Here is a 25,523-nt window from a genome sequence, read left to right on the forward strand (position 1 = left end):
CGGAGAGCGTAGAGAGTTTTAATCGGCGTTTACTGGTGGGAAACCGGCGCGGGGATGATCCGGACAAAAGTGTCAGGTAGCGCAGTGCAAGAAAACAGGCGTCCTGCTCGCTGGGGGATTTTTCCCCTTCCCTGCGGACTGGGTGCACTTGCGCTAATCGGTATTAAAACGATGATGACGATAATACCTGAAAAATCTGCTTATTGTTGCAGATGGGCCAGAAAGCTAGGGGAGAGCTTTTACGTAATTAATTGCTCGAGTTGTTTCAGAAACACCGCTTCTAACTTTAGCGGGCTTGCGGACAGGAGCAGCCCGTAGATAGAGCCTGTCCTCTCCTTGCTCGTTCTTCACCCTCAGCTCCCTATTTGTGTTGTGGAGGCGGGGGGGCAGGGCAGTGTTATTTGTTTGTTTTAAATCTAGATTAATGCCGTGGTTTTAATACAAACCCGAACCTGTCTTCAGAAGTTGACATCACTGAGGAATCTGCCAATTGGTTGACGTTTAACCAACCTTCTTTTTACACATAAACCCCATCAAAGAGTTGTTTACACTAATGTTCTTTTGAAATGCAAATCCAGAATGCCAACAGACTGAAACTCAATTTAGATTAATGTAATTACCTGCAATACATAAATGAGGCCGAACTATTTAATAGCCTTCACTTAAACCTTTTTAGAAGATCAAAAAGACTCCTATTGTTGAAGTTTAGTACTACAACAGTTAAAAGATGCCTCTCTGCGATTTTTTTGTGTTACCTTCATAACTTTGTAGAAGCTTGTGGTTTTGCTTTGGTACTCTGAAATTAAAATATCTGAAAGAATTACAATTCGCATTGAAAAAGTATAACAACTCTGTGACACGTTGGGTGCACGTCTCGTAGGGAGGGGTTTTTTTGCTGCTTTCTTACAAAATTATTTTTCTTCAGAAAAATAATTGTCTCTCTTTTTGTTTTAGGCTTTAAAGAAATCAATGCTCCAACTATTACCCCACCTCTCAATCAGCCCAAAAGATCAAAAAAACGCCATGCAAATTTAACGTTGGATAAAATGATGGAAAAATTCCTGCAGCAGAGCGTGGACACGGAAGAGAAATTTTACAGATACGAAGAGCAGAGGCTCAAAATTGAGGACAAGCGTCGGGAAGCTGAGCATGCTCGAGAGCTCCAGATGTTACAGATGTTGGGACAGATGTTGGCAGGAATTTCTTCTACGGTATCACAAAGGTCACAATCTATACCAGCGAGTCCACCTCAGAGAGCGAACCATCGTTCATATGGGGATAACTTTAATTATAATGCTATGACAGCAGCACTTTCTCCACCGATAGGTACTTCCTTCTATAGCATAAATAAAAGCTATTTTTTTTTAAACTCCTGTGTGAAAGCACTGGTACTAAGTAGCTTTTGAAAATAAAAGCTAATTGGAATTATTTAATATTGTGGTGAAGGTGTCTGTCTGATGTAAAATGAAATTAAAACGTCATTCGTACCATTGTACTGATTATTTAATATAGATACATTAGTTATGACAGATTTTAATAAGCAAAATCACACCTTTTGAACCCTGTAAACATGGGGGACTTCTTTCCACATTCACGTCTCTGTAAACTGAAGTTAGGAGAAGTTTTGTATATAAAAGGCAAGCAGCACATTTGCTGAAAGCTATCTGGAAACATTAGGTACCTTGTAGCGGAAATTCTGCTGCTGTTGAAGTTAATGGGCCTAACCCAGTATGTGAAGTTAAGTCTGTGCATATGTTTTTTCAGGGTTGGGAAAAGGGTGGAGTTTTGCCTACGCTGAAGTAAGTCAAATGTTAAAATCCAGCTTCTTTAAAATAAATTTCCTGCAATCAAAATTCTGAGTCTTATCTTTTAATTAAACATCATATTATTGTAGTAGGTGTAGTAGAAGACGAAAATGCAGGCATGTGTTTTTCTTCTACACCAGTTTGTTTATAAATGCTTTGGGCATCTGAATTTATTTTAAAGAAAAAGGCAAAGCAGTAACTCTAGAGTTGGTATTTATGCACAGACTTTTCCTTCTGTACCTGATTTGTGGGCCAGAAGCTGATAATCAGATATTAGCATTCATTAACAGACTTCTCAGGATCTGTGGCTCCGTGTCATTTATCTTTATCGTAGTGTCTTTGTGCATGGAGGTAGACTGCATGGGCAGGAGGAAAACAGGGATACTCTATCGGTGCTGGAACCAGAGTCAGCTTGAGGCTCGGTGGTTGTAGCCTGCCACCTGGAAACGAAACAAGTCTTGTTCTGTTTTAATTCTGAATTTCACACTGCTTGGAAGAAAAAAAGTGTGATTTGAAAAGGAAAAAAAAAAACCACCCAGCCTCAGCGTTGAATAATAATCCAGCATGCCAGATCCTAAAGGGCATTCTCCGATTCCTGAGAGGATCTTGGAGCCTTTTCAGTGCTGCGTTACATACTGCGTTTCCCTGTAAAATGCGTGGGGGACTGCATAGTTAGGTCTGTTGAGGCTTTAGGCTGGCTGACTTGGTTTTGTTTCTTCTTGAGTGGATAGTTGGTCTGTAGCATTCTTCGATGGCAGCAGACTTCTGTAGATAACTTATGGCGTACGTATGGATTCTGTGTTTTAAATGTTGTTTTCACTTTTAAATTAAAAGGAGACCTGAAGTGCTTTAGAAAAAGGGAAATCATTTGGGGTTCTAGACTGGGGCGGTGGTACCCACAAGGCCTTGCCATTACTTCTGAAAGGTTTTTTGCTAAAAGAGTTTCCTTATCTGTAAAGATGTGAAACTAAAGTTCAGTTTTTCCTGCTGGATTTTATCATAGAGGAGTGCAATCATATTACACTGTGCAAAAATGCGTTCTATATATATTTAACTGTAGCAAGAACAACTCGGGATTCTAATCTTTTAATTGGTAAAGGTGTAACAAAGCGTTTATAAGATGTGAAAGTAATGCTTCAGGCAGCACATCTTTAAAGGAATTAAGATTTCAGTTGTTTATAGCTAAATGTGCCTTAGTGTTTCTCTAGGTAAGTGGGACTCTATTAAGAATTGCTCTTTGCATAATTCTCTGTTTTCTCCCCATTTATTAAGCAATCACTTCATATTTACCTATAAACAAAAAACAGCAACAAAGAAAGAGAGGACCTTCGTAACAACATTGCATTTTAAGGGTCACAAGCTATATGATAAGTATATCTCTTGTGTGGTTGAAAACCAGTGAGTGTATGAAGTGTGATTTAAAGAAAATAATCTGCCCTATTTCCAGGGGAGATGAGCTGGGTTTGTTCTCCTCTGGGTCACTGCAGTGCTATTTTGGCTATAATCCAAAACAGGGTGGTTGGGTTTTTTTTTTCTTCTCTTTTTTTTTTATCTCAATAGGAATGGGATGCCTGTATTATAGAATGATTTTAAAAGCAAAAGATCAGCCAGGAGTATTTACCATTATTGAACACTGAAGCATATTATTACTGAAGATTAGTGCATCTGGTTTAAGTTTAGACTCTGTGGAGGACACAGAAAAAGATGCTTTTGGCTGATAGCGCGCAGATGCGGAGTTTTCTTGTTTATTACATCATTTTTTCCCCATTATTGTGTCTAAAATTTCTGAAGAGTTTTTCCTCTTCCCTCCCCCTGCCCCTAGATTTTGGAGTTGGGGCAGGGGGGAATTAGTCAATTTTATACAGCTGAAAATAAGGAGTATCATGGGAGTTAGTTTTACATAATTATGTATTACTATATAGTAGTTCCTTAAAGCTTTTTAGAACATCTGTAAAAAAGAAAGTAAGCACAGCCACGGTCTAGCAGGCTAATACTAACATTCAAATAAACCGCTATTCTGAACAGAATTGTACAGTTAATGAGGAGCTTTGTTGAAATAGAACTTACTCTTTTAGTGTATTTACTGCAATATATATATTTAACACATCATTGATAGAAGTACTGATCTTCAGGTTTGTCCCATGTTAGGTGAAAGGTTTAATTCTCTTTAGTTGTAATTTTTGAAATACTTTTTTCTTCTAAATTTCTGTGGTCTTTTGAAACAGTAATTTGAATATCTAGCCTTCCGAGTATGCAGTTGTTTTAATATGTAGCTTTGCACCAGAGATCTGTAGCTGTATTGTAGCTAAGTATTATCTTTGTGTGATATTTGTAATGTTTGCACCTAGTGTGTTGGATTATAGTTTTGCAGAAAGACTTTCATTATGCTTTGTAACCACCTGCCAAAATAAAAAAAGCAGTGAGATAGGCCCCGATTCTGCTAAGAGGTGGAAGTCTTTAAGGGGAAGCGAAAAATAAGGTAGGGTGTATGTTTAAAATGTGGGTTTAGTTGCTCTGTGCTTGCTCTGTGTCTGGATGTGTTTAGTCCTTACTAAGTGTACCTATTTCAGTTGAGCTTAATTATGGAAGTGATTTTAGGCTGAACTAAGAAGATATTTCTAGTTACAAAATGTTCATATAACTCTTCTGGGCTGTTGTTTCTTTCTGTACCTGAGCCCTAAATTAGGACTGTGAGCAGTCGGTGGGAATATTCTCTGCATCAGACCCTAAGTTCATTTTTAAAATGACCACCTTCCCTAGTTACTCACTGTTTTAAAGGCCTTTAAGTGATGAAGCATTTGTTTTTTAGAAGTATGTCATTTTATATATCTTTGAGTGATTTTATTAGCGTTTATGAGTTCTTAAAAGAAATGCTGATGGTAGTTGAAGAAAGAACATGCTTTAAAGTAACACTTATTTTCTTCTTTTCAGTTATAGAGAGATCTTTTTCACTGCACAGAACACACTCTCTAAAGGATATGGAGAATATTTTTCAACTGGTGCGCAATGTTATCCCTCCTCTAACAGGGAAAAGGCATAAAGGTCAAGATGGACGTATAGGCATTGTTGGAGGATGTCAAGAGTAAGTTAAACAGAAGTTTGGGAACTGCATCTCTTAAATTGGGAACAGAATATTTCCTTACTGTGCGCTTTTTATTTTGATAAACCGTGGTGCTTACTAGATTTCTCTCAATACCTTCTTTTATGTTCTGGAGTAAAATAGCATGATTCAGGGAAAAAAGAGGTAGAGCATAAATCAGTTAAATGCTGTACTGACCTAGAAATAAACCAGGCTCTATTCTTTTCTTGGCCACGTTCAGTAATCTGCACAACACTTTGAACGAGCCACTACACCTTCCTGGTTTTCATTTTCCTCTTGTGAAATAGAGGTGGCATCTTCCTCCTGTAAGAGAGATCCGCTCTTGGACATCTGCCATTAATAAACATTCTATAAAGAGCAAAAAGGTGCTGTCTTATAGCTGTGCTGATTAGCCAGGAGTTAGTTTTGCTGTTGGTCTAATGGGCTTAGGTTCTTGCCTCTTGGCAGAAGGCAGCACCTCTGGAGGGTGATTCTGTCCATATCTCTCCCTTCAGTCTTCATAAAGAGAATTTAGGGCAACTGGAATCACAGTTTAGGCACTTTAGTTAGGTATCTAAAACCAGATGGGATTGATCCGGGTCACAGATCCTAGACTTGCCTTGCAAACAGCGCTTGACTCTTGTTTTTTGTTTGTCTCTAAACTTTTAAGCTGGTTGTTTGAGAAGAGTTTGCTTTTTTATGGCATGATCTTTATAAATATTTCTGTGAAAGGGTCAGGTGGCTAAGGTAAAATCCTGCGCCTTTGAAATCAAAGCAAGATTTGAGATTGGCTTCAGTATAGCAAGATTTTATCTGTCTTTTACAGCAAACGAAAGAGAAAGTTGGGGTGGGGGTCAGTTTGCTCTTGAATTCATTATGGCAGGCTGATTTCCAGATTATCTAATCTCATGACTGTGTTTTCTAACCTAAATTGTATTTCATTCTAGATACACTGGAGCACCGTATTTTGCTGCAATTACAGCTCTCAAAGTGGTACGTGTTCTTCTATACCGATCCAAAATGAACTTTTCATCGTTTATATTGGCCAAGCACCATTTTTTAAAAGCACTCATTCTGTGCTGCACATGAAATTTGAGTTCTAAAACGTCTTCAGTTTAACTAAGAAAATACTTAGTCCTGGATTTGTAAAAATACTTTGTAAATATGTGTCATTTGCTATGTTTTCTGTAAATATTTTCTCTGTATAAGGTGAAGTTAGACATAACATCAAAAAAATTGAAAATTTAGAGGGAGAACTGTTTTATCAGAGGCTTGGATAGGAAATTTCAAAACTTGATGAAATATTTTCTCCAAAAGTGAACAATAAAGTAAATCTAGATTAAAGTTTAAAGTTACGTTTTCAGTGCTGCAGTCTGTTCTTCAGAAATTTTTTTCTGGGCCTGATAAGTGTGTTGAATGAAGTAACTTCCTTTCAAAACTTACAGCTTTAGGCTAGTAAAATTCTTACGTGCTGTAAGTGTAAAGATTGTTCATTGAGTTTAATGTAACTTCTAATAGCACATTTTATTTACTTTATAATCTTTAGCAGAAGTATTTTCTAAGCTTTTTTTTCCTGGAAGTGTGAACTTCTTTATTTTAGTGACATATGAACTGGCTAAAAATATATTTACTGCAGACTACATAAATACAGTTGTGATTATTCAAATGTAAACAAATCATGCTTACATAATACATACACTTTTCAGTACTCTATATAGTGTGTCGGTACTTTCAGTTCATGGTGTATGTTCTTCTTTTTGAAGATTTGTTTCAATCAGTAGGTAACTGATCCAGGTACTTCCACACACCACCACCTCCCGCCCCAGGATGCAGTCCCTCAAGGATTTAAAAACTGAAATGATACTATTTAATGATCTTGTATAAGATAATAAGGCCACTCAGCTTTCTGTTCACTAAGTGCAAATACGGTAGCATACTAGGGGGTCCCCTATTGAAGTCACTTGGTCTCAGATCATTCCATCTGCACATAAAGAGTCATAGGATCAAATCTCCGCGTTGCTTAGTAGCTTGAAATGTTAAATGTGTAGTGGTAAAGCAGAGGAGACATTTTCTTAACCTTGGGAAATTTCAGTATGCAAGACAGATAGATCAGGCTTTCTGGTCACTGCTTACATAATTTTTATGCGGATGTCTGATTTTTTTAATTGATAACAGAAGCTGGAGGCTAAACTCACCAGCTTTAATGTTTATTTAACTTAAGGTGTGTTGTTGAAATTGTGCCAGCCTTTATCTGATACAGATTTGGCCCATTGAGTAAAAATGGTAGGGCTGGAAATGTACTCAACGATTGCCGTAGCTATATTTTGCCAGTATATTACAGTATTGTTTTTCCTCCCTAATGTAGCTTGTCTCTTGTTCAGCTGTGTTCTTTTGCTGTTCTTCTTATTGTATATGTGACTTTTCATTCTTTGCTCATCTGCAAATGAGAAACATTTCTCAAGTGAGTAAATGTTCAAGATCTGTGTTTTCAGTCATCCTGTTGGTGAGAAACAGAAAAAAAATTATATTGGAAGTTAGATACAAAAAAATTTTCTCCAAAACAGTGAGTGGTAGCCTAAGCCAAAATAGAAAAAATAATAAAGTTTGCTTTAACTACTGAGAAGTAAGAATGCAGGTGAATTATTCACTGAGTAAACTTTGGAATGATAAAGTTATTATTAAGTATAAATTTGATAATTCTGTTTGCAAATTTTCTTTTTTAGGGTGCAGATTTATCCCATGTGTTTTGTACCAAAGATGCAGCAACAGTAATCAAATCATATAGTCCAGAGCTGATTGTTCATCCAGTTCTGTAAGTGACTTATCTTTTGTTTAAATGAGCAAGACAGGATTACTAGTTTGAACGTTTCGGTCTGACATTTGATTAGTTTGCGTTATTTCTTTTTCTGAGTTACAGGATGGGTGAGCTGGAGATGACAAAAACTCCTTGGTTTGTCCTTTCATTAGAAACAGTTAGATATTTAATATAGAACAGTCAGTTGTGAATTTTTTTTCATTACTGTCAAAGTACAATTTTTTAAAAAGCAAAGATCTTGCTTGCCACTACTTGCTGACATGTGTTCTGTGATTGTAATGCATTTAACTGTGAACAGTAGCAAAATCCAGAACTAAGAATCACTACAAGTCAGCATTTTAGAATCTGCATTTGAAAGGCAAATAGAGTATGTTCTCTTGCTTCTTCAGTCCTAATAGTATTTAACAGTAGCGTTATCTTTTTTCCTGTCACTGCTGCGTATATAGTCATTTATGCAAAATTCCTAGGCAAGAGAGATGCTGATTCTCATTTTTCTTCATAAATGTGTTGCATTAGATACACACCTATTCCTGGGAATCAATGGATGTTCTAAAATGATCTAAAATACAGGGTTTATTAAACTTTTCATCATCTTAATAAGCAACTGTCCTAATAGGGAGAATCAGCGTGTGCTTCCCTGAATTTGTGTTCTGAAATATGTTACTGATTGGTGAACTTTTACAGGATAAATTATTTCAAGTAGGTGTTGTGATGGTTTACAGTAAGCACTGCAAATGAGAATTAACATGTGTGTCTTGGGTATATGTCACTGAGCTTAGCTTGCACCAGTGCGTGTCAAAGTCTGTTGGTGTACATAGCAAAGCTGTGATTAAGCTAGAAAAAGCGTAATTTAAAATCGTGTTTGTCAGATACTGCTGTCAGGAAGGATTTATGACAGTAGAAATATTTTGGTGTCTGAGAAGAAGAATATGATCTCCCTTATGGGGACGCCTGCAGTTGGAAGCCATAAGTTTATTACATTCTGAAGGTGGGTTTCATTCCTGTCGGTGTAGAGAGATGCTTAGAAAGAATCAGTTAAACAGACAGATGCCAAGGGTTGTGTTTTGGTTTTTTTCAAAGGTAGAAGAAATCCATGACTTTGTGGATTTTAGACAGGGAAAAAATGATGTTTGAAAGCAAGGGGAAGATAGAAGGGTAGGATTTTTACCAGTCCGACTGCGTTAGCCTCTAAAATCCAAGAGGCACATCTTCAGTTGATGTTCTGTCTGGTATCGTACCATAGCAAATGAGATGGAGAATCTTAATGGCAGTATTACGTCGTAACTTAGGGTGTTTTGATCGATGACACTTGGGATACAGCATATGGTTGTCTTGTATGGGAAGGAGTTGACTTTGCCTTGGGAGAAGCATTTTTCGTATACACAGGGTTCTTGATGTCTGTGGTAATGGAAAAGGTTAATAGGTGAAACAGAAGCAGCATAGAGAAAAAGGGAGGTGACAGTGTGTAAACAGTAAAATTTCTGTTCATGGAGGACCAGACTGTGCCTACTAAATAAGGGTATTTTTTTAATAGAAAAAGATTCTCAGTGTCTTTTGTGGAATTCAGATCTCTGCGAAATCTCCGATCTTTCTATTCGCAAAGAGAACTTTTGATTTTAAACATAAGCTCTGTGTATAAATTCCTCCAGATGTACAAAGTACAGTGAATCTAGGAATTTTCATATCCGTATAGGTTTAAGTCTGAAACTCAATGTTAAATACTTTTATTAAAACTCTGATTAATTTCACCCAGACAGCTGGCTAACTGCATGAAGCAATGGATCTGTAAATATTGTTTATATGACATTCCAAATGAAAAAAATGCAAATATCAGAATGTTCAGATTTTGTTTTTTAAATTTTCTTATATTTTTATGTCCTCTTTTCTGCTTCATTTGAGGAAAAGAGAAAACAGTCTTTTGTGGTAAGAAAGGAAGAAATCCTGAGTGACTCTATTGAGCCCAGGTTTTATTCAAATTTACACAAACAGCCTATTTTTCTCGTAAGGTCCTTTGTCTTCAGTGTCACACTTTTCATATGATCTTTTATATGTTGTGGAGCCGTTCGAGTCCTGCAGCCACGGCCGGCCGCTCTTGATTCAGAGCCTGATCTCTTAAACAGTCTTTGTACTTTCTCCCGGGCCGCACTTCACGCATGGAAGAACCTCCGGGTAAAACCCACCAAGCAGCTACGTCATTGTTTTCTTTTGTGTCTCTCCTTAAAACTTTGCTTTGTTATGATTTCTCCGTGACCCTTCAGAGTAACTAGGTAGCTGTTGTACCACTCTCTTATTATGCTAATCATAATTATGGCCCCCGTGCACTCCTCAATTCACTGAGTGAACAGCTTGGCATTTCGCCAGGGTTCAGCTGCCATTTTGTACTGCCAGGAGTCTGACATTTTATCACCTCCTCTGCGACTTGGCTGCCGCTACCTTTCCCTACCGCCTTCACCTCGCAGGGGATCACCTCAAGGGAAGAGCGTGCTCTTTTTTCGCCGCTGCCCCCCGAACGCGAGGGCTCTCCTGGCTCGTTGGAGCTGCCGCCGCGGATCTTTGACGGCGTGACTCGCGAGGGTGTGCGAGAGCTGGAAGTGGAACTGTTGCGTTTCAGGTCCTTGGCAAATGTCTGTCACTTCGAGGATGCGAGGAATGTTATGTGAGAACGACGGAGTAGGGTTGCAGAAGGAGGGTTACGAAAACGGGCATCCATCTTGCAGCATTGCCAGGGCAATTCCATGTGGCCCCAGCTGCAGACCATCCCGGGATCCCTTTTGGTGTTACATCCCATGCTGGGGACACCCGTAACGCAACTTTCTCTGTGGTTTTTGTCTCGTGACTCCATTCCCTGTTCCCGTCAGGGAAGGTAAGAGAGCTGGGACTGCACGTGGCAGCCTGGGATCTGGAAAGACGAAGCTTCCACACCGGGCCCTGTGCGTCCTCACCGCCTGAGCTGAATAATGATAGCTGGGTGTCTAGGGGCCATGAATCGTCAGTATTATCTTATCAACAGCAGCTTCTCCTTTTTATTCAGGGATTCTGTCAAATGCATTATGGTCCCTTCCACAACGACTTTTTTTAATGAAACTATTAATTAAAAACTGACCAGCAACCAGTTCAATGCTTCTGCTGACTGACTTTTTGCTTTCCTGTGGAGAAGTGAAAAGTGTGTATTGCAGAAGCTGGGGTCTTTTGAGTAGAGGAGTATACTGAGTCTTGGTCACAACTGCCTCGCTCTTGTCACCGCTACCCCTGGTTTGTGCTACATATTTCTGTTTTCTCAGCTGATGTGTTCCTACTGTAAACTCTACACAAATACAGACAAGATAAAACTTAGCTTTTGCATTTTATTAAGTTTTATTGCAGGCGTTTTCTGTGTAGATTTCTGCTGTAGATGTGTACATACTTTCTTGCATTAGTGTTGGGAACTTTCCAGAGAACAGTTTTCAGGAGCTTTTTTATATTCCTTCTGTTAATTCCATGGCTCAGGGCAGGTAGAATAGACTTCTTGGATACCTGTGTTGGGTTAGCTTATCCCGCCTTGATAGGCGAGTGATCACAGAGTTAAATGAGCTATATGACCCCAGCTGGTTATATTTTAAAAGAAGAGAGAATATCTATTGTGTTAGATTCCCCTCTTGCGGGGACATTCTCTTAATCTTACAGGTTTTTCCTTTCCCCATAGGCCAGGAAAGATCGAGTTAACTACTGAGTAGCCCACTTGTAACCTGGTTGTCAGACCATTTGTAAAGTCAACAGTTGATACACTCCTTGATCTCCAGAGTGTTATCTGAGAAGTAGAATGAGATGTCAGGTCATTAATTTCTTGGGGTCCTGAAGAAGTCACGTAATTTTTCCATTATCTCCAAAAAAAGTCACCCTTGAACTAGGTGTGGATTTAGAACTATACCTTCCTCTCAGCTGGTTGTATCTGTGGGTCTGTATGGACTAGGAAAGATTGCCAGAATTACTGAAAATCGTACAGTTAATTGCAGAGTTCAAGTTTTGGTTTGGATTTTGAAAAAGATTATTCTTCTCAGTTTGAAGTACAAATAATTGGGGAGAAAACTCTTAGGAAGCTGGCCTGTGTGTTGAGGCCAGTTATCATTAATAAAGAAGCTTAGCTTAGATCAGGGTTGCTGGAACATATTTTACCTAGTTTTATTGGATTTTGTCTTTGTTTTGATGATTTGAAAAAATCACGAAAGGGAGTCATGGATAGCAAGCTCCTGATGAGTTATTTGAGCACTTTTAACCAGTGCCAAGTCTCTTAAAGAAAGCCCAGAAACAATCTTAAGATTTTTGGCCCTTTCTAATTCATTGTGTGGAGAGTGGATTCAAAAACATTGGTCCTTTGTGGGAGGAAGCTCATACCTTTTAAGTTTTGTTAGCTAAGGATAGCTATTAAACACTTCTGCGTAATGTGGGACTAACCTCTCTTTTGAATCAGCTGCAAGAAGAAGTCCAAGAATCCTTGTCACCAGGGAAAGTCAAGGAGAAAGCACAGATTGCTCCAATTACCAAAAAGATGCCTCCCAAGTGACTTGGCTGCTGGATGCCTATTACACCTGCAGAGAAGATGCAGGAATAAACTTTGTGATCTTTCTCCCAAACCTCGTTTAGACAGCAGCCTAGCTAGGAATCACATGAGAAAGTTTTGGGTTGGTTTTTTTTTTCCTAAGTACTTAGGGAGAGATAAAGTTCAGTTTGTATGTGCTGACTCAGAGACGTATACTTAAACTGTTTCTAATCCTGTTGTGCAGTGCCATGGACAGAACTTGTTTATAGACCTGTTTCCTGTGTCCAGCTTTCTTGGCAAAAAGCTGCTGCTTCTTTGCTGTATGCTGCAGAGTGAATAAAAGATGGGAGGTGTATTCAGCCCATACTATAGTCCCTTTCCTCCCTCTTGTTGCAGAGGTCCTTATCCCACGCGATACTAACAGAGGTTTTGCTACCTCCTCAAAATGCAAGAAGTAACCAGAGATTTTTAGCATCACTGTGGGGAGTGCTGCTGTTCTTGCTGCTTTCTGATACATCAGAAAGAGATGTATATGTGTGTAGGAGCGTTTTACTCCAGTTAGATCGTGGCCAAATTCATCCTTCTGAACGCTTGCCATACTGCTGTGATTTGACACCAGGATTAGATGTCTTTGGTATTTAATCTTTCTTGAGTTTGAGTGAAGGCAGGCATGCCTGGGATTTGCTTTTGCATTTTTTTAATTATTAGTATTATTATTTGAAGATTTTAGGGTCTCATTCTTTTTTTCCAGCTGACAATCAGCAAAGCATATATTTAGGCTGAGACTTGTTCTGTCTTCTCATGTGTCCACAGCTGATTTTACGTACTCTAGCCTTCTGAGTATTGATTCAACTGTCATCTGTGCCTTAAGAGTTGAATGTAAACTGGAGAGAGATACTGATGTGATGAAAGCTTGTCACTTTACTTACTGGTTTTACCATTTTTTTAAAAAAGTGCATTAGTGTTTCTGGGGACACTTTAAGTCTGTTTCAGTATGAGGGAAATTACGTTGTCATCTCAACTTTATTCTGTCACTTTTAAAGTCACAGGTTTTGGTTGATTGCAACCCATTTGGAAGAATACTTGACAGATTCTACTTATCAAGTCAGTTCACAGGAATTATTAATAGGTCAGGACCACTTCCATGAACTCTGAAAATATGAGGTCAAGACAGTTATCATCATACTTTGGGGGGTATTGTCATAACATGCATTGGTAATGTGATTGAGATCAAAACATACTACAACTGCTTTTAATGTTTGGATATATCTAAATGCAGGTCATAAAATGATTGTTGATACCTGTGGTATCTTTACAAGGCTAGATAAGGTTGACCTTGAGTGCTGTTGTCATGTCTGTGTGAGAAATCTCAGAAAATAGTCAAGCAATAGCTTCTTCTCCTTTGGGGCTCTTTCTCACAGGATGCAAGAGGCTCTGCTCTGCGTAAGAGAGGTGACCCCATTTGTATAATGTGTTTGGGTTCATTATTAAAGAGGTCGGGTTTGGCTCTGATGCCAGTAGTGTGTTGACAACCCAATTCCTAGTGAAACAGAAGGTCTGATACCTAAATGAGAGTCGAGTGTCCAAGGAGCAGCTGTGGAAAACGTTTTGGGTTTTTGTCGTCACTATTAGGATATGAAAAATACGATATAGTGAATGTGGCATTTTTTCTTAATGCATACCTCAGTAGGTCATTTACACTCTCACTGCCTTGAAGGTAGAATATGGAGCAAGTAAAGACTGTGATATCTGCATGTTAAGAGCAGTCTGTTGCTATGAACTTGTGACACCAGTGCTTCTCCTGGATGATGGGTTGCTGTTCTTGCTGCTGCGTTGCTAATATTCAGATGAAGCCTACCAGGTTCACTTCTGGTGTCTAAATTAGCTGATTCAATGGATGAAAAGGAAGACTTGATTTGAATAGTATTCAGTCCCTCTCTCATTAGGGTCTTTGTTTTTCTGTCATTTTCTTCCCTGTCATTTAATCAGATAGTAGCAGGAAAATAGGTATTGTCTACCCAGGATTTGCAGATTAAACACTATTGAAAGATATTTCAACAGCCTGGTAGGTGAAAATGACCATTTTGTCTTCTAAACTTTTGGGGGGGGGGGGGGCTTTTTAATGTACTAATCTTAATATACTAAATGTATCTCTTTTTGGTCTCTAATTGCATCCAGCCAGCTTCATGCCACTTGTGTTGTCACTGAGATTTGCCCTACCTGATTGAGGTGCTTGGTGAGAGACCCATGAGTTGATAATGGGATCAATGAACTTTCTAGGTTATTTCCGGTTCTGTTCATGGGGCTGAAAGAGGCTGCCTCAAGCCTTTGGGCTTCTGGAAATTTGGAGTTAATTTACAGGAATGATGATTTAAACACTGACGAATATAGCTATTCTCGGAATGTAGAATTAGTTTAATTTTATGCTCAAACATTTTTTGCACTGTTTGGTTTTGCCATTAATTCCTTTGACCTTTCCAGAATAATCTCTCTCCCTATCTTATTTACCCAGTTTCCCATAATGACCTCACCCAAGGTTTACCACAATAGTTAATAATTAACTTTCTGAGATAACTACTTAAATTCTAGAGCTACGCATTATGTCCCATCTTTCGCTCTTTTGATGTACCCTATAACACGACAGGATCCAAGTGTCAGCAGGTCTAACATTTGATTCACGTTAATATAATTACCTGCAGTGCTTGGACAAACAAAAGCAAAACTCTTTCATCCTCAGATCAGAGGCTTTTTCCATCTTTGAAGATAAGACTCTAGGTTGGCTTTTGAAACTGCCCACTTAAAGTGGCTTTGTCTGAGTTTACGTAACAGACTTTTGTAATGCTACATTTTAGTGCATTTGGAGTTGCCTCAGTCACACCACGTGTGCAGAGATAATGAGCAGAATTTGAAAAATACACTCTCCAGCGAGGAGCCGTTTGTTGATCAGGCGACAGCAGTTTTGCTTGTGTCCCATGTCCTTTTCTAGCAGGAGGTCCCACTGATTGGCGTTTTGTGACATCCCGACCACATCTCTGATTACTAAGGTGGTTCCAGCTCTGCCTAAAGCACATGTGAAGAGCTGCGGTCCTGCTGCCTCCTGTCTGCGCTGTCATTCATGCTTATCTACTATTTCTGTAGCTCCCCGTTACACCCATGCTGACTTTGCTTCACATTTTCTTGTTTCCATGTAAAATTTGACAAGGCTGCACCTTATCACCGTTGTTCCTTTCCCTCTTCTAGAAAGTAACGGCAGTAACTGTCATTCATCCTGAATGAGGAAAGCTACTGTGTTTAGAGCTTTCTGTAATAATTTAAAGCTATTGCCTTGGTGGCTTTTGATCATTTGGTGAAAGCCAGTCTTTGAATATAATGCAGTGTATGGCAAAATTTTCTTTTTTTGGAGGGCTGGGGATGGGAGTTGTGTTTCAGGCCCTAGCTGTCAAGTGTCCTCCCACTCTGGGCAGTGACCAGCCTAGAGCAGACTTCCAAGCAGATGGCATCTGTCAAGTATCTGTTACAAACTGCTCTGGAAGATGTTTACAAACTGTGGGTGATACTAGGGCAGTAGCCACCATCTTTTTTCAGGTTCTCTGTTGGTTTTGGAAAGGTTATTACATCAAGCTTTCACCAAGATGAAGATCTACAGAACTGTGTTTTATGTCAGTTTTTACTGTGTGATAGTGAAATACAGAAGAGTCATGAAGAGCAAAAAGCTTGACTTATTTTGTTTTCTGTATGAGCTTTTCGAAACTGAAAGTAGTATAAGAGACTCTGACGTTGTGCACTGAGAGGCAACAGTGAGACTACGCAGTACTGAATCCAGCAATTACTGCCATAAGTACCATAAGCAAACCAGTGCTGTTCCTGTATGCAAAAATAACTGAGGTGGCAAGACAGCAGGAGTTTTTTCAGGGTGTATTGATTTTAATTTGGCAGAAGTTATCTAAAGCTACCAATAATTCACAAAGCAAATTTGTCCTCACTATTGTAATAGACTCAGTGCTGTTTAATTTGAAGACTATTTGTAGATTTTGCTATGGAAAGTACTTCTCTCAATACATTCTGGAGGCAGAGAAAAGAACAAAAAGATAACATGCAAGATGCTGAACACCATACTTTGGCCCTGTCTACACAGGGCTTCAAGGAAGGCAAAGGATAAAGCTGTTGTGTTTCTCTTCCCATGAGATTGCAGTCTTCTCAGCCTCCACTGAGCGAAGCTTTGTCCCTCCTTCTACCTCTCACTAATAGCCAAGGAAAGTCGATGAGGTAAACATCTGTGGGGTCCTTTTTCATAGTGTGCCCCCCATGAGACTCTGTATGCTTGCTTATTTGTTTAGATCTGCTTTTACTAATGGACGATGTGTAAAGTTGATTGAGGGATTGTTGACATTAGCTTTAGACTCTTCCTTACCTATTGAGCTTCACAGGAGTGAGACAGGTTATAGAAGCTTCTTCTGTTTTCCTTATTAATGATTCTATTGTCTTGCAGTTGTTATTTATGTGTTTATCCTGTGATAGTTCTTTTCTGTATGCAGTCAGAGCTTTATCAGTTGCTTTCCAGACAAGCTAAGACTTTGAGAAACCTTTTGGGGTTTGGAGGGGCGTTGTTTGGTTGCTCAACTGAAAAACAGTGAGCTGTTGGAATCTAGATTTTCATCAGAATGGCATCTGATAACATGTCACATAACACATAGTGGTTAGCTGGAAGTTAAGCAGCTGTTTGAAGATCTGTTCATTCCGTTCAAATCTACAGCTGCGGTCTGTCACCAGAATCCTTAATTGCACACATCTGCACAATGGTACTGTAGTTCACTCTCCATGTTTACAGGTGCTACTGCTTGGATTCAGCTTTTCAAAATATTCCTGTTGTATATGTCCGTGGTGCAGAGTTTGTATTTTAAAGTTACAGGAAAGCCAGACTGTTTCCCAATCTCTCGCCCCATCACCTTTCAAAAAAGCTTGCTTTATTTTGGGAAATCAATCAAAGTCTCTCTGACAGGTTTTTACCCTCTTTTCAGAAATTCAAATGCTGTTTTCTTGTGGCCTTGCAAGAGATTTTCTGACTCACTTTATATTAATATTAGCTTTGTGCTTTAGAGTAGGGGTATTGCATTTGTGATTCCTGTTTTGGAAAAAAGCCAAGTCGCGTATCGTATGGCTCTGTACCTCTAAAGGCAATACTGATTCTTGCTTACTTGATCCCTTTCTGTCAAAGCCTGAAGATTGCATCTCTTTTGATCAAGGCGATGTCTTCTTCATACCTCATACCTTTCTAGATAATTTAAAAAAAAAAAATAACAGTGCTAATTTCAATTGTGCATGCATGTCATGGGCAGCGGAGGTGATAATTAAATGGAGAGGTTTGAAATCAGGTTAGTAATCAGGCGGAGAAATTGGCATGAAAGGACAAAGGAAGTTAACAACGTTATTTGTGTGAGCATAGTACGCAGCGAACAGCTGAGGACCTGACCAGCATTCTCTGCTGGTGCTTCCAAGGTGTTTGGGGTTTTTTTCCTGGTTTTGAGCCACAGGCAAACAAGAATATACATTGGCTTTTACTGTAGTAGTAAACTAAACACTGCCAGGGAATATTTATTCCAAGGTACCCAAACATGATTATCTGTACTGGCAAATTATCTGAACGATCCTTGGCAAGGTTTTTGGCCCATGCCAGCTATCCTCTCCCAACAACTTCTTCCCCTGGTGAGGAGCTGCCATGGTCCAGGGACTATGCCTGATAGGCAGCGGGAGCGTTACCTGCTCTGATGCCTGAGGGTGTAGAGGCCGGCTGACCTCTGTGTCAGAGGACTCTTCTGGTCCTGTTTAAATGTTGGTTATAGACTGCAGCTGTTAAGAGCTAGAAGAGTTTCTGTCTTTGTGCTAAATCCCCTGGTCAGAAACATTCAAGGTGACACGACTTCCTGATGGAGGTTACACGTTGATCATTTGTACCCCATCAGCTTTAAAATGCTACTGCTTTGATGTCTGTGGGGGGGAGTAAACCATAAGATGACATGATAGCCCTTCAGCTTTTTGGAGAAGCTGTAGGTACCGCGTATTCGTAAGGTGTCCTTAGCTGCATAACCACAGCCGTTGTGAACATCCAGTATCTTAAAGTGAAGTTGGCACGATGCTTCTCTGAGGCAGTATTTGTTCTGCTTTCTTTATGAAGAATCAGAATCCATCAGTTATTTTACAGCATGTTTTTATAGCTGATTTTGCAATGTAATAGTCATTATCGCCATTTTAAATCTCTTGGCCCTTCATATGCCTTGGGTTGCTTCTTGATGTAAAGTTGCAAAGGAGTTATGTGAACGTAATGTTTGTAAAATGCTTTGAAGATGAAAAGCTTTACAGTAGGTTTTTATTATTACCAGAGGCAAAGTGAGCAGGAGTGGCTTAATGTTGGACCGTTCATTTCCCAAGAGATGGTTTTGTTTTGAAGAGTGCACATTATCAGTTGGGTTGGAGACAAAATTATCTTATTTCAATCCTGAATACAAATAAATTGGCAAGCTTTCTACCTTGAGATTATTTGCGTGAGACATTTGTAAAAGAGCAGAGCAGTTACGGTACTATCTATGGCTCTGTTCTTAGCTTAGGTTTAATGGAACATTAACGTGTTTGGCTTCTAGTATCCGAAGGAATTTTGAATTCAATCCATTCAAACATCCTTTTTTATACATATATATGTATGTATGTATATGTATTAGTATTCTTATATCTATATGATATACAGATATATACACTTATTTGAGATATATATTGCTCTCCTAGAGATAAAATCGGTTGCAGCACGTAAATAAAAAAGTGGTCTGCATTCAGAAATGGTGACGTTTTATTAGAGTTTTGTCCACAGGCTGTTTTTCACATGTTCAATCTGCCACATACAGAAGAACTGGCTTTTTTTTAATAGGGCTTTAAATATTTCTTGAATAATTTTTATTTCCAGCCTGTATCTACGTCATAAACTGATAGGTGGATGTACAGGCACAAAAAAAAAAAAACCCACAAAGCGAGCTGTTTGGCAGTTCTCAAGCTACTGCTGTCTCCTTGTGAGTGAGAGGAGAAGGGAGGGAGCCGCGTCGTTCAGGTGGAAATTCAACGTCAGCCTGCGAAGCGGGGGACTGCTTCAGGGACGCCGCTGTCCTCGCGCGGTCCCTCGTCTCCCTTGCCCTTGCAGCGGGTCATCGCTTCCACCCAGCAGCCTTGCTCCGACGGAGCCGTTCCGCGGAGTCAGCGCAGGGTGTCTTTGGGGAGCCGGCGCGGCCGCGGCTGGGGATTTCTGAAGCAGCCATTGTCGGCGCAGGGGCCGCTGCGTCCCTGCGGCCTGCAGCCGGCCGCCTCGCTCGGTGCAGCTGCAAGAGCTTCGGGCTCCTGCCTGGCACTTGCAGAAATCGTCGTGGAATTTGCTGATTCTGCCAGACGCGAGCTAAACACTTGTTCCCAAGTGGTGCGTCCCATCAGTACAGCTGTTGGTTATGAAAAACATGCAAGGGCTTTCATCTGTAATAATAGAGCTTTGTTGAAGTACTGCAAGCTCAAAATTTTCCGAGTAATTCTATCAAATAGTACCTCCTTGCTTAGCCTGTAGGGAGCTTTATTCCCCCGTGCTTCGGTTAAAACGTTCATTTATTGTTGTCACTTATGTCAGAGGTGGGGAGGGAGGGAGGCTCAATTTTCCCTCGGTACTGTCAGTAAGGATTAGCTGACATTGTTGGGCAGTGCTTTCAAAATATTCTGACCTATTTACACAACAAAACTGATCAGAACAAAATAAACAGTTCTGGTCAGCAGCTGAATGCTGTATTGTGGCAGCTATATTTGGCAGTGGATTTTCTCGTCATTTTCCAGTGTAGACAAAACCTGAACGCTACAGAAATCTTGAGCATTACAAGCAGATAATACCCTTACTGAATAGCTTGATTCTCCTGTTGCCCTTTGGGGAAAGGGGATGGTTTGGCCGTAATTCAGTTGGAACAAATGCTTATGAAGCAACTGACAAAAAAGCGTATGAGTAGATTTATCATTTTGCCATGCAGGGTAATAAATAATTGCATCGTTTCCAGCAAGCCACAGTATATACCTGCGAGATGGTGGATCTCTCTCCAAGGTGTAATCTCTGCAAAGAAGCATTAAATGGGGAATTGTGACAGACTGTAAGAATTGTTGGTTTCCTGCTTGAGTTTTATTTTGTAACAACCATAGTGGATACTTGCAATTACCTCCTCATTTTTATGTGGTATCCCCTAAGGAATGAATCAAGAGAAATGTTTCATTTTAGCTGTTCGGACAACCATTCCGTATTTCCTGGATCACAGATTTTTGGTAGTTTGGAGGATAAAATTGCCTGACGCTCAAGATAGGAAGTATCTCTTTCCATCTTGACTCTTCAGCTCAACTTTCTGAGAATAATAAAATGAAGTCTTTTTAAACTTGTCTTTTTTTTCCCAATTCCATTTAGTGATAGTCCCAATGCTGTCCATGAGGTGGAAAAGTGGTTACCACGACTGCACTCAGTTGTCATAGGACCTGGCTTAGGTAGAGATGAAGTTCTACTTGAGAACGCTAAGGTAATGTGTATACTGATATTTTATTCTGTGTCTTTATGTTGAAATTTATTAACCAATTTACTATCTCTTACATGATTACACAAATGTTTTTGATAGGTTTCCTAAATAACAAATTTATTAAAATGTTGTTGACTGAAAATTACAGCTGTTAGTCATGGTCTTCATTATTAAACTGTAAGCATCACTCTGAATTTTAGGCACCCGTTTGGTTGTTTTGATTTGCTTTTGTTCTGATTGTGAAAGCTGCTAATTAAGAAATAGATGTTGGCATCTCTAGATAAAGGGCTCTGTGTTTTCTTGGGTGCAAAGCACCTGTACTGTAAGAACATAAATATGAATTTGAGTTCCTAATTTTTGGAACCATATTTGACAACTTGTATCAGGAGAGGTACCAAAGAACAGGGACTGTGTCCCCTTGCAATAAGAAATAATATTCTTAATTGTAAAATGTTGCAGATTTCTACTCTGGATAAGGAGGTAGTCCTATTTTCTGTCAAGCCTTAGTGGAGAGCTGAAAACGGGAGCTTAGATAATTCTGTACTCTAAATAATATGTACTTACACCATCTTCCAGATGATGTCTTCTATTACTGTCAACACATCTTTGCACATTCAAAGTATATCTTTCAGTCTAATGTCAATCTAATTTTGTACAATTTAATATTTTTTTTCCTGAGAAGTATTACTGAATTAATCAGTGGTACTAACAAGTGGAATTAATATAATTTACAGAAATGTTGACAGTTACACAGTGAAATTGCAAAACAGGGGAGGCAAGAGACTGGAGACCACACTATCCAAGTAGTTTAGAATACCATGGGAGGTATGAAGGGTGGGTTTGCCAGGCTTTTGTTAGAGAAAGTTGCTATTGGAGCTCTTTGCTTCTTTAATTCTCCTTCTGCTTCCAAAAAAATGTTTGATTTGTGTTAAAGGGGTGCAAAACTAATAAAGAACATGGGTTCAGAAAGAAAGAAAGAAAGAGGAAATTTATCACAGCTGATCAAGAAATAAAATTCTATTCTGAATTAAAAATGTCAACAGATTTTATTCTTTTTTGAAAACTTTTTTCCAGAATTCTTAAAAATTTTGGGTAATATTTTTTCTTTTTTCCTGGTTTTTAAAAAATTCATAAGTGTTTTTTTCTAAAGGAAAACAACTTCAAACAAAAGAAAATGAGTGTTCATGCAGAATAACTAAGATACCTAGCATAAGCTTCTTTTATATCAGAATTCCATCTGGGTTTTATAAATATCTGTCAATGTGCTTATGTGTATTACAGAAGTATCTGGAAGATTCCTTGATTGTTTTTTTTTTTTTCATCATTGCTAAAAATAATTTTGCTTTCTTAGTGAATTACAAGCATACTTTTACTTCAGCCTGGCTGTCCTGTGTGGTGAGTTAGCTTAAAGTTAAAGAAACAAACCCAGCCAATGTAGACAAGGCATTTAGAAGTTACTTCATGCTGAAATCTCAGGCCACGTTCATATGAGCTGTGGATCTGACCTTATTAATTTCAAGTCACATTAAAGCTCAAGTTCTTTGTCTTCACTGTAATTATGTAAGTGTTCATTAGTTACCCAGTGTTGTTTTTTTAACATGTAATTGGGGACAAGCGAACCCTGGTTGCCTGTTGGAGGAAGACTGGTGCTTCTCTGTACTGAGGCAAGGCTGAGTCTCCCTTTTGCTTCAACAGCGAATTTTAAGCTTTGTATCACTCTTCACCTTCAAGAAAAAACACAAGTGATGGTAGCGTTGCTATTTTAAACTTTTATAGGAGGCTGGGTTGGTATATAATTTTCTGTTTTCCCTTTAAGCTAACCTCAGCATGCTGTCATATGAACACAGGGCTGAGATGTAGATTAGTGTCTGTTTTCTGGTCAGGTTTTTGTATCAGACTGGCAGTGACGATGGGAGAGAGCTCCCTCTCTTCCTCCTCCTGCTCCATTAAAGTGCTGAGGCGTAGTGGTCTGTCACCTCTCTGATGCTGTTCTTATGTCAGTTCTTGTCAGCATTGGGCCAGCACATTGCCAATCAATGTGCTTGTCCACACAGTCATGTGTTTTGGGCTGCTTCTCTCTTCTGAGTATTGAGAAATTAGGATACTAATGCAGTAACCTGCAATTTCTGGTAGACAGCCCATGGACAGTGTTTTACTGTGGAATAGCCCAAGTACTTCTTGACTAGACAGTGCATCTTCTCTCTCCAGACCAAAAAATGCTTTGCTTCTTCAGCATCTTTACTATGTCACCTACCTCCCTCATGCTTAGTGCCCGCACTGTGGCATCTCAGCTCCTTTCAACAGTCTGATGGACAAGAAGCACCTTGTGATCAGTTTCCTTTGAATTTTTTTTTTCTTTTTTTTTTTCTTTTTCTTTCTGGAGACCATAGTGATATTCTTTGAATACACACTTATTGGCTTCCTGTGATTGTCTGGTTTGGGCTGTAATTCCATTTACAAGTCCTGTTACACAAAGCCACTCTACAAGTTATATCCTGCTTTCATGCGCCACTTGTTATGGGTCTGTGCCAAAACCCTCCCATGCTATTCCTCAGTTGCCTGGGTGAGGGCTGGTGCTCTGTCAGAGCTTTCTAGCCATGGGTTTGCAGGACCAGGAGCTGCAGCTTCAGAAAAATCTCCTAAAGAAAGCATTTGTTGTGTTCTAATAGCGGTGCAGCTGGATCCCATGCAGATGTGGCAATCCTAGTCTTGGCCTGGTTAGACCCTCCAACTCTGGAGCAAATAAGCAGTCCAAGCTAGTTCCCTTCAAGAGAAAGGAACAAAACCACTTTTCTCCTTCCCTTCTTGGCTCTGGAGTGTGCAGATTTGTCGTGGTTTACCCCCAGCCAGCAACTAAGCACCATGCAGCCGCTCTCTCACTCCCCCCTATCCAGTGGGATGGGGGAGAAAATCAGGAAAAGAAGTAAAACTCGTGGGTTGAGGTAAGAATGGTTTAATAGAACAGAAAAGAAGACACTAATAATGATAATGATAACACTAATAAAATGACAACAGTAGTAATAAAAGGATTGGAATGTACAAATGATGCGCAGGGCAATTGCTCACCAACCGCCACCCAACACCCAGCTAGTCCCCCAGCAGCAATTCCCTGCCCCCACTTCCCAGTTCCTATACTAGATGGGACGTCCCATGGTATGGAATACACCGTTGGCCAGTTTGGGTCAGCTGCCCTGGCTCTGTCCTGTGCCAACTTCTTGTACCCCTCCAGCTTTCTTGCTGGCTGGGGATGAGAAGCTGAAAAATCCCTGACTTGAGACTAAACACTACTTAGCAACAACTGAAAACATCAGTGTTATCAACATTCTTCTCATACTGAACTCAAAACATAGCACTGTACCAGCTACTAGGAAGACAATTAACTCTATCCCAGCTGAAACCAGGACAGTATCCACCCCTTATTCTATACCATTGACGTCATGCTCAGTTCCCATACCTTTAGTTACATTAGTTACATCCTGAGCAATCATCTCATCACCTTTCCATCCCTTTGAGACATATGAACAATGTTTTCTATATATATGTATATGTATACACACACAGAGATATCATTCCTTTAGTTTATGGGTTATGTTCCTAAAATGTTCCTTGAGTTCATTTAGTTTCCAACTCTGGGCTTCATCTGTCATACCAGTCTTTCTGGGCAGGAGGGACAGTGCAACGTCCTCTCAGCCAGTAGAGCAGAATTGGGCTTCAGTGCGGTGTGACGAGCAGGTGACATTGGACGCAGCAGGAGGATGGTGTGCGCCGTTGGATTGTTGCATGCTGGAGTCAGTTCTGGTTCCATCACTACTGCGCTTTGCTCAGTTTTGTCACAGTCCTTTCTTGCTTGATCTAAGCGATTCTTACTATAGTAGTATGGATATAGCATATAACAATTATAGTAATGATAACATACAGTAGCAGGGTTATGTCCAGGGAAACCAGGACAAGATTGAAGCATCTCTGCTCTCCATTCTACTTCAAACTTCCGAAATGCTGTTACCACATCTGGTGTGGAACTTGGCCACCGCAGCCACCTTCCTTATAGGCAACGTCAGGCCATCTGTTTTTCCCTTTCGGTGTCTGTGATTGATTCTGGCCAGAGCTGACAGTACCATTACCTCCCCGAGTTCACCTCTGTTGGTATGCTGCTGTAGTGGTTTAGACTCTGTTGAGAAAGGGTTTAGCCACCACGTGGAAGCAAGGCCAAGGTCCCTATGACTGTCCTCTGTCAATGCTTAGAAGCAGCATATTTCCAAAGCTGTTGGATGTTCTCCTTTTTTCACACAGCAGCAATGTTGCATGCCTATCATATCTACCCACCACAGTGTTCTTCATGCAGCCGTGCCAGGGATGTTTGCACTTCTGGTCTTACTCTGATCTGAGATTTCTTGTAGCCTGAAGCTTGGAAGTAGGGGAATTCCTGCCTGTACCATCAAGAGCTGTTCCTCAGGTTTGCGATAGAACCAAGTTCCTCTCCTGCAGCGTGATGAGTGCAGCTCCTGAGAGGACTTCGGAAAGAATATTATATTCCTTGCATAGCCCTCTGGGAGAGGAGATGATGCTGCCTAATGCTGCAGTGTGTTCTACATTCTGCTGCTGCCTAGCAGTTAGGCAGTTACAGGCTTAGCTATGTCCTTTATCAGTTTCCAGCCTCTTGTCATCTCCTTTCCCCTATTGCTTCTGGCATGACTGTGATGTTCTGTCAAATTTTCTGCTTCAGAGTTTGGTGAATCTT

At 39.8% G+C, this 25,523-nt stretch overlaps 1 protein-coding gene across 1 annotated transcript in view; it reads left to right on the forward strand.

Moving 5' to 3' along the window:
* Positions 1-25,523, forward strand: part of CARKD (carbohydrate kinase domain containing) — a 49,891-nt gene that overhangs the window by 401 nt on the left and 23,967 nt on the right. Inside the window, exons 2-7 of the mRNA XM_010575791.1 lie at positions 213-259; positions 955-1,326; positions 4,737-4,887; positions 5,832-5,877; positions 7,608-7,696; positions 20,680-20,788. Coding sequence (XP_010574093.1) covers positions 213-259; positions 955-1,326; positions 4,737-4,887; positions 5,832-5,877; positions 7,608-7,696; positions 20,680-20,788 — 814 coding nt within the window. The remainder of the gene's footprint in view (positions 1-212; positions 260-954; positions 1,327-4,736; positions 4,888-5,831; positions 5,878-7,607; positions 7,697-20,679; positions 20,789-25,523) is intronic.

Source organism: Haliaeetus leucocephalus, unplaced genomic scaffold, assembly GCF_000737465.1.
Source record: "Haliaeetus leucocephalus isolate CR32 unplaced genomic scaffold, Haliaeetus_leucocephalus-4.0 Scaffold495, whole genome shotgun sequence".
Classification (NCBI taxonomy): Eukaryota; Metazoa; Chordata; class Aves; order Accipitriformes; family Accipitridae; genus Haliaeetus; species Haliaeetus leucocephalus.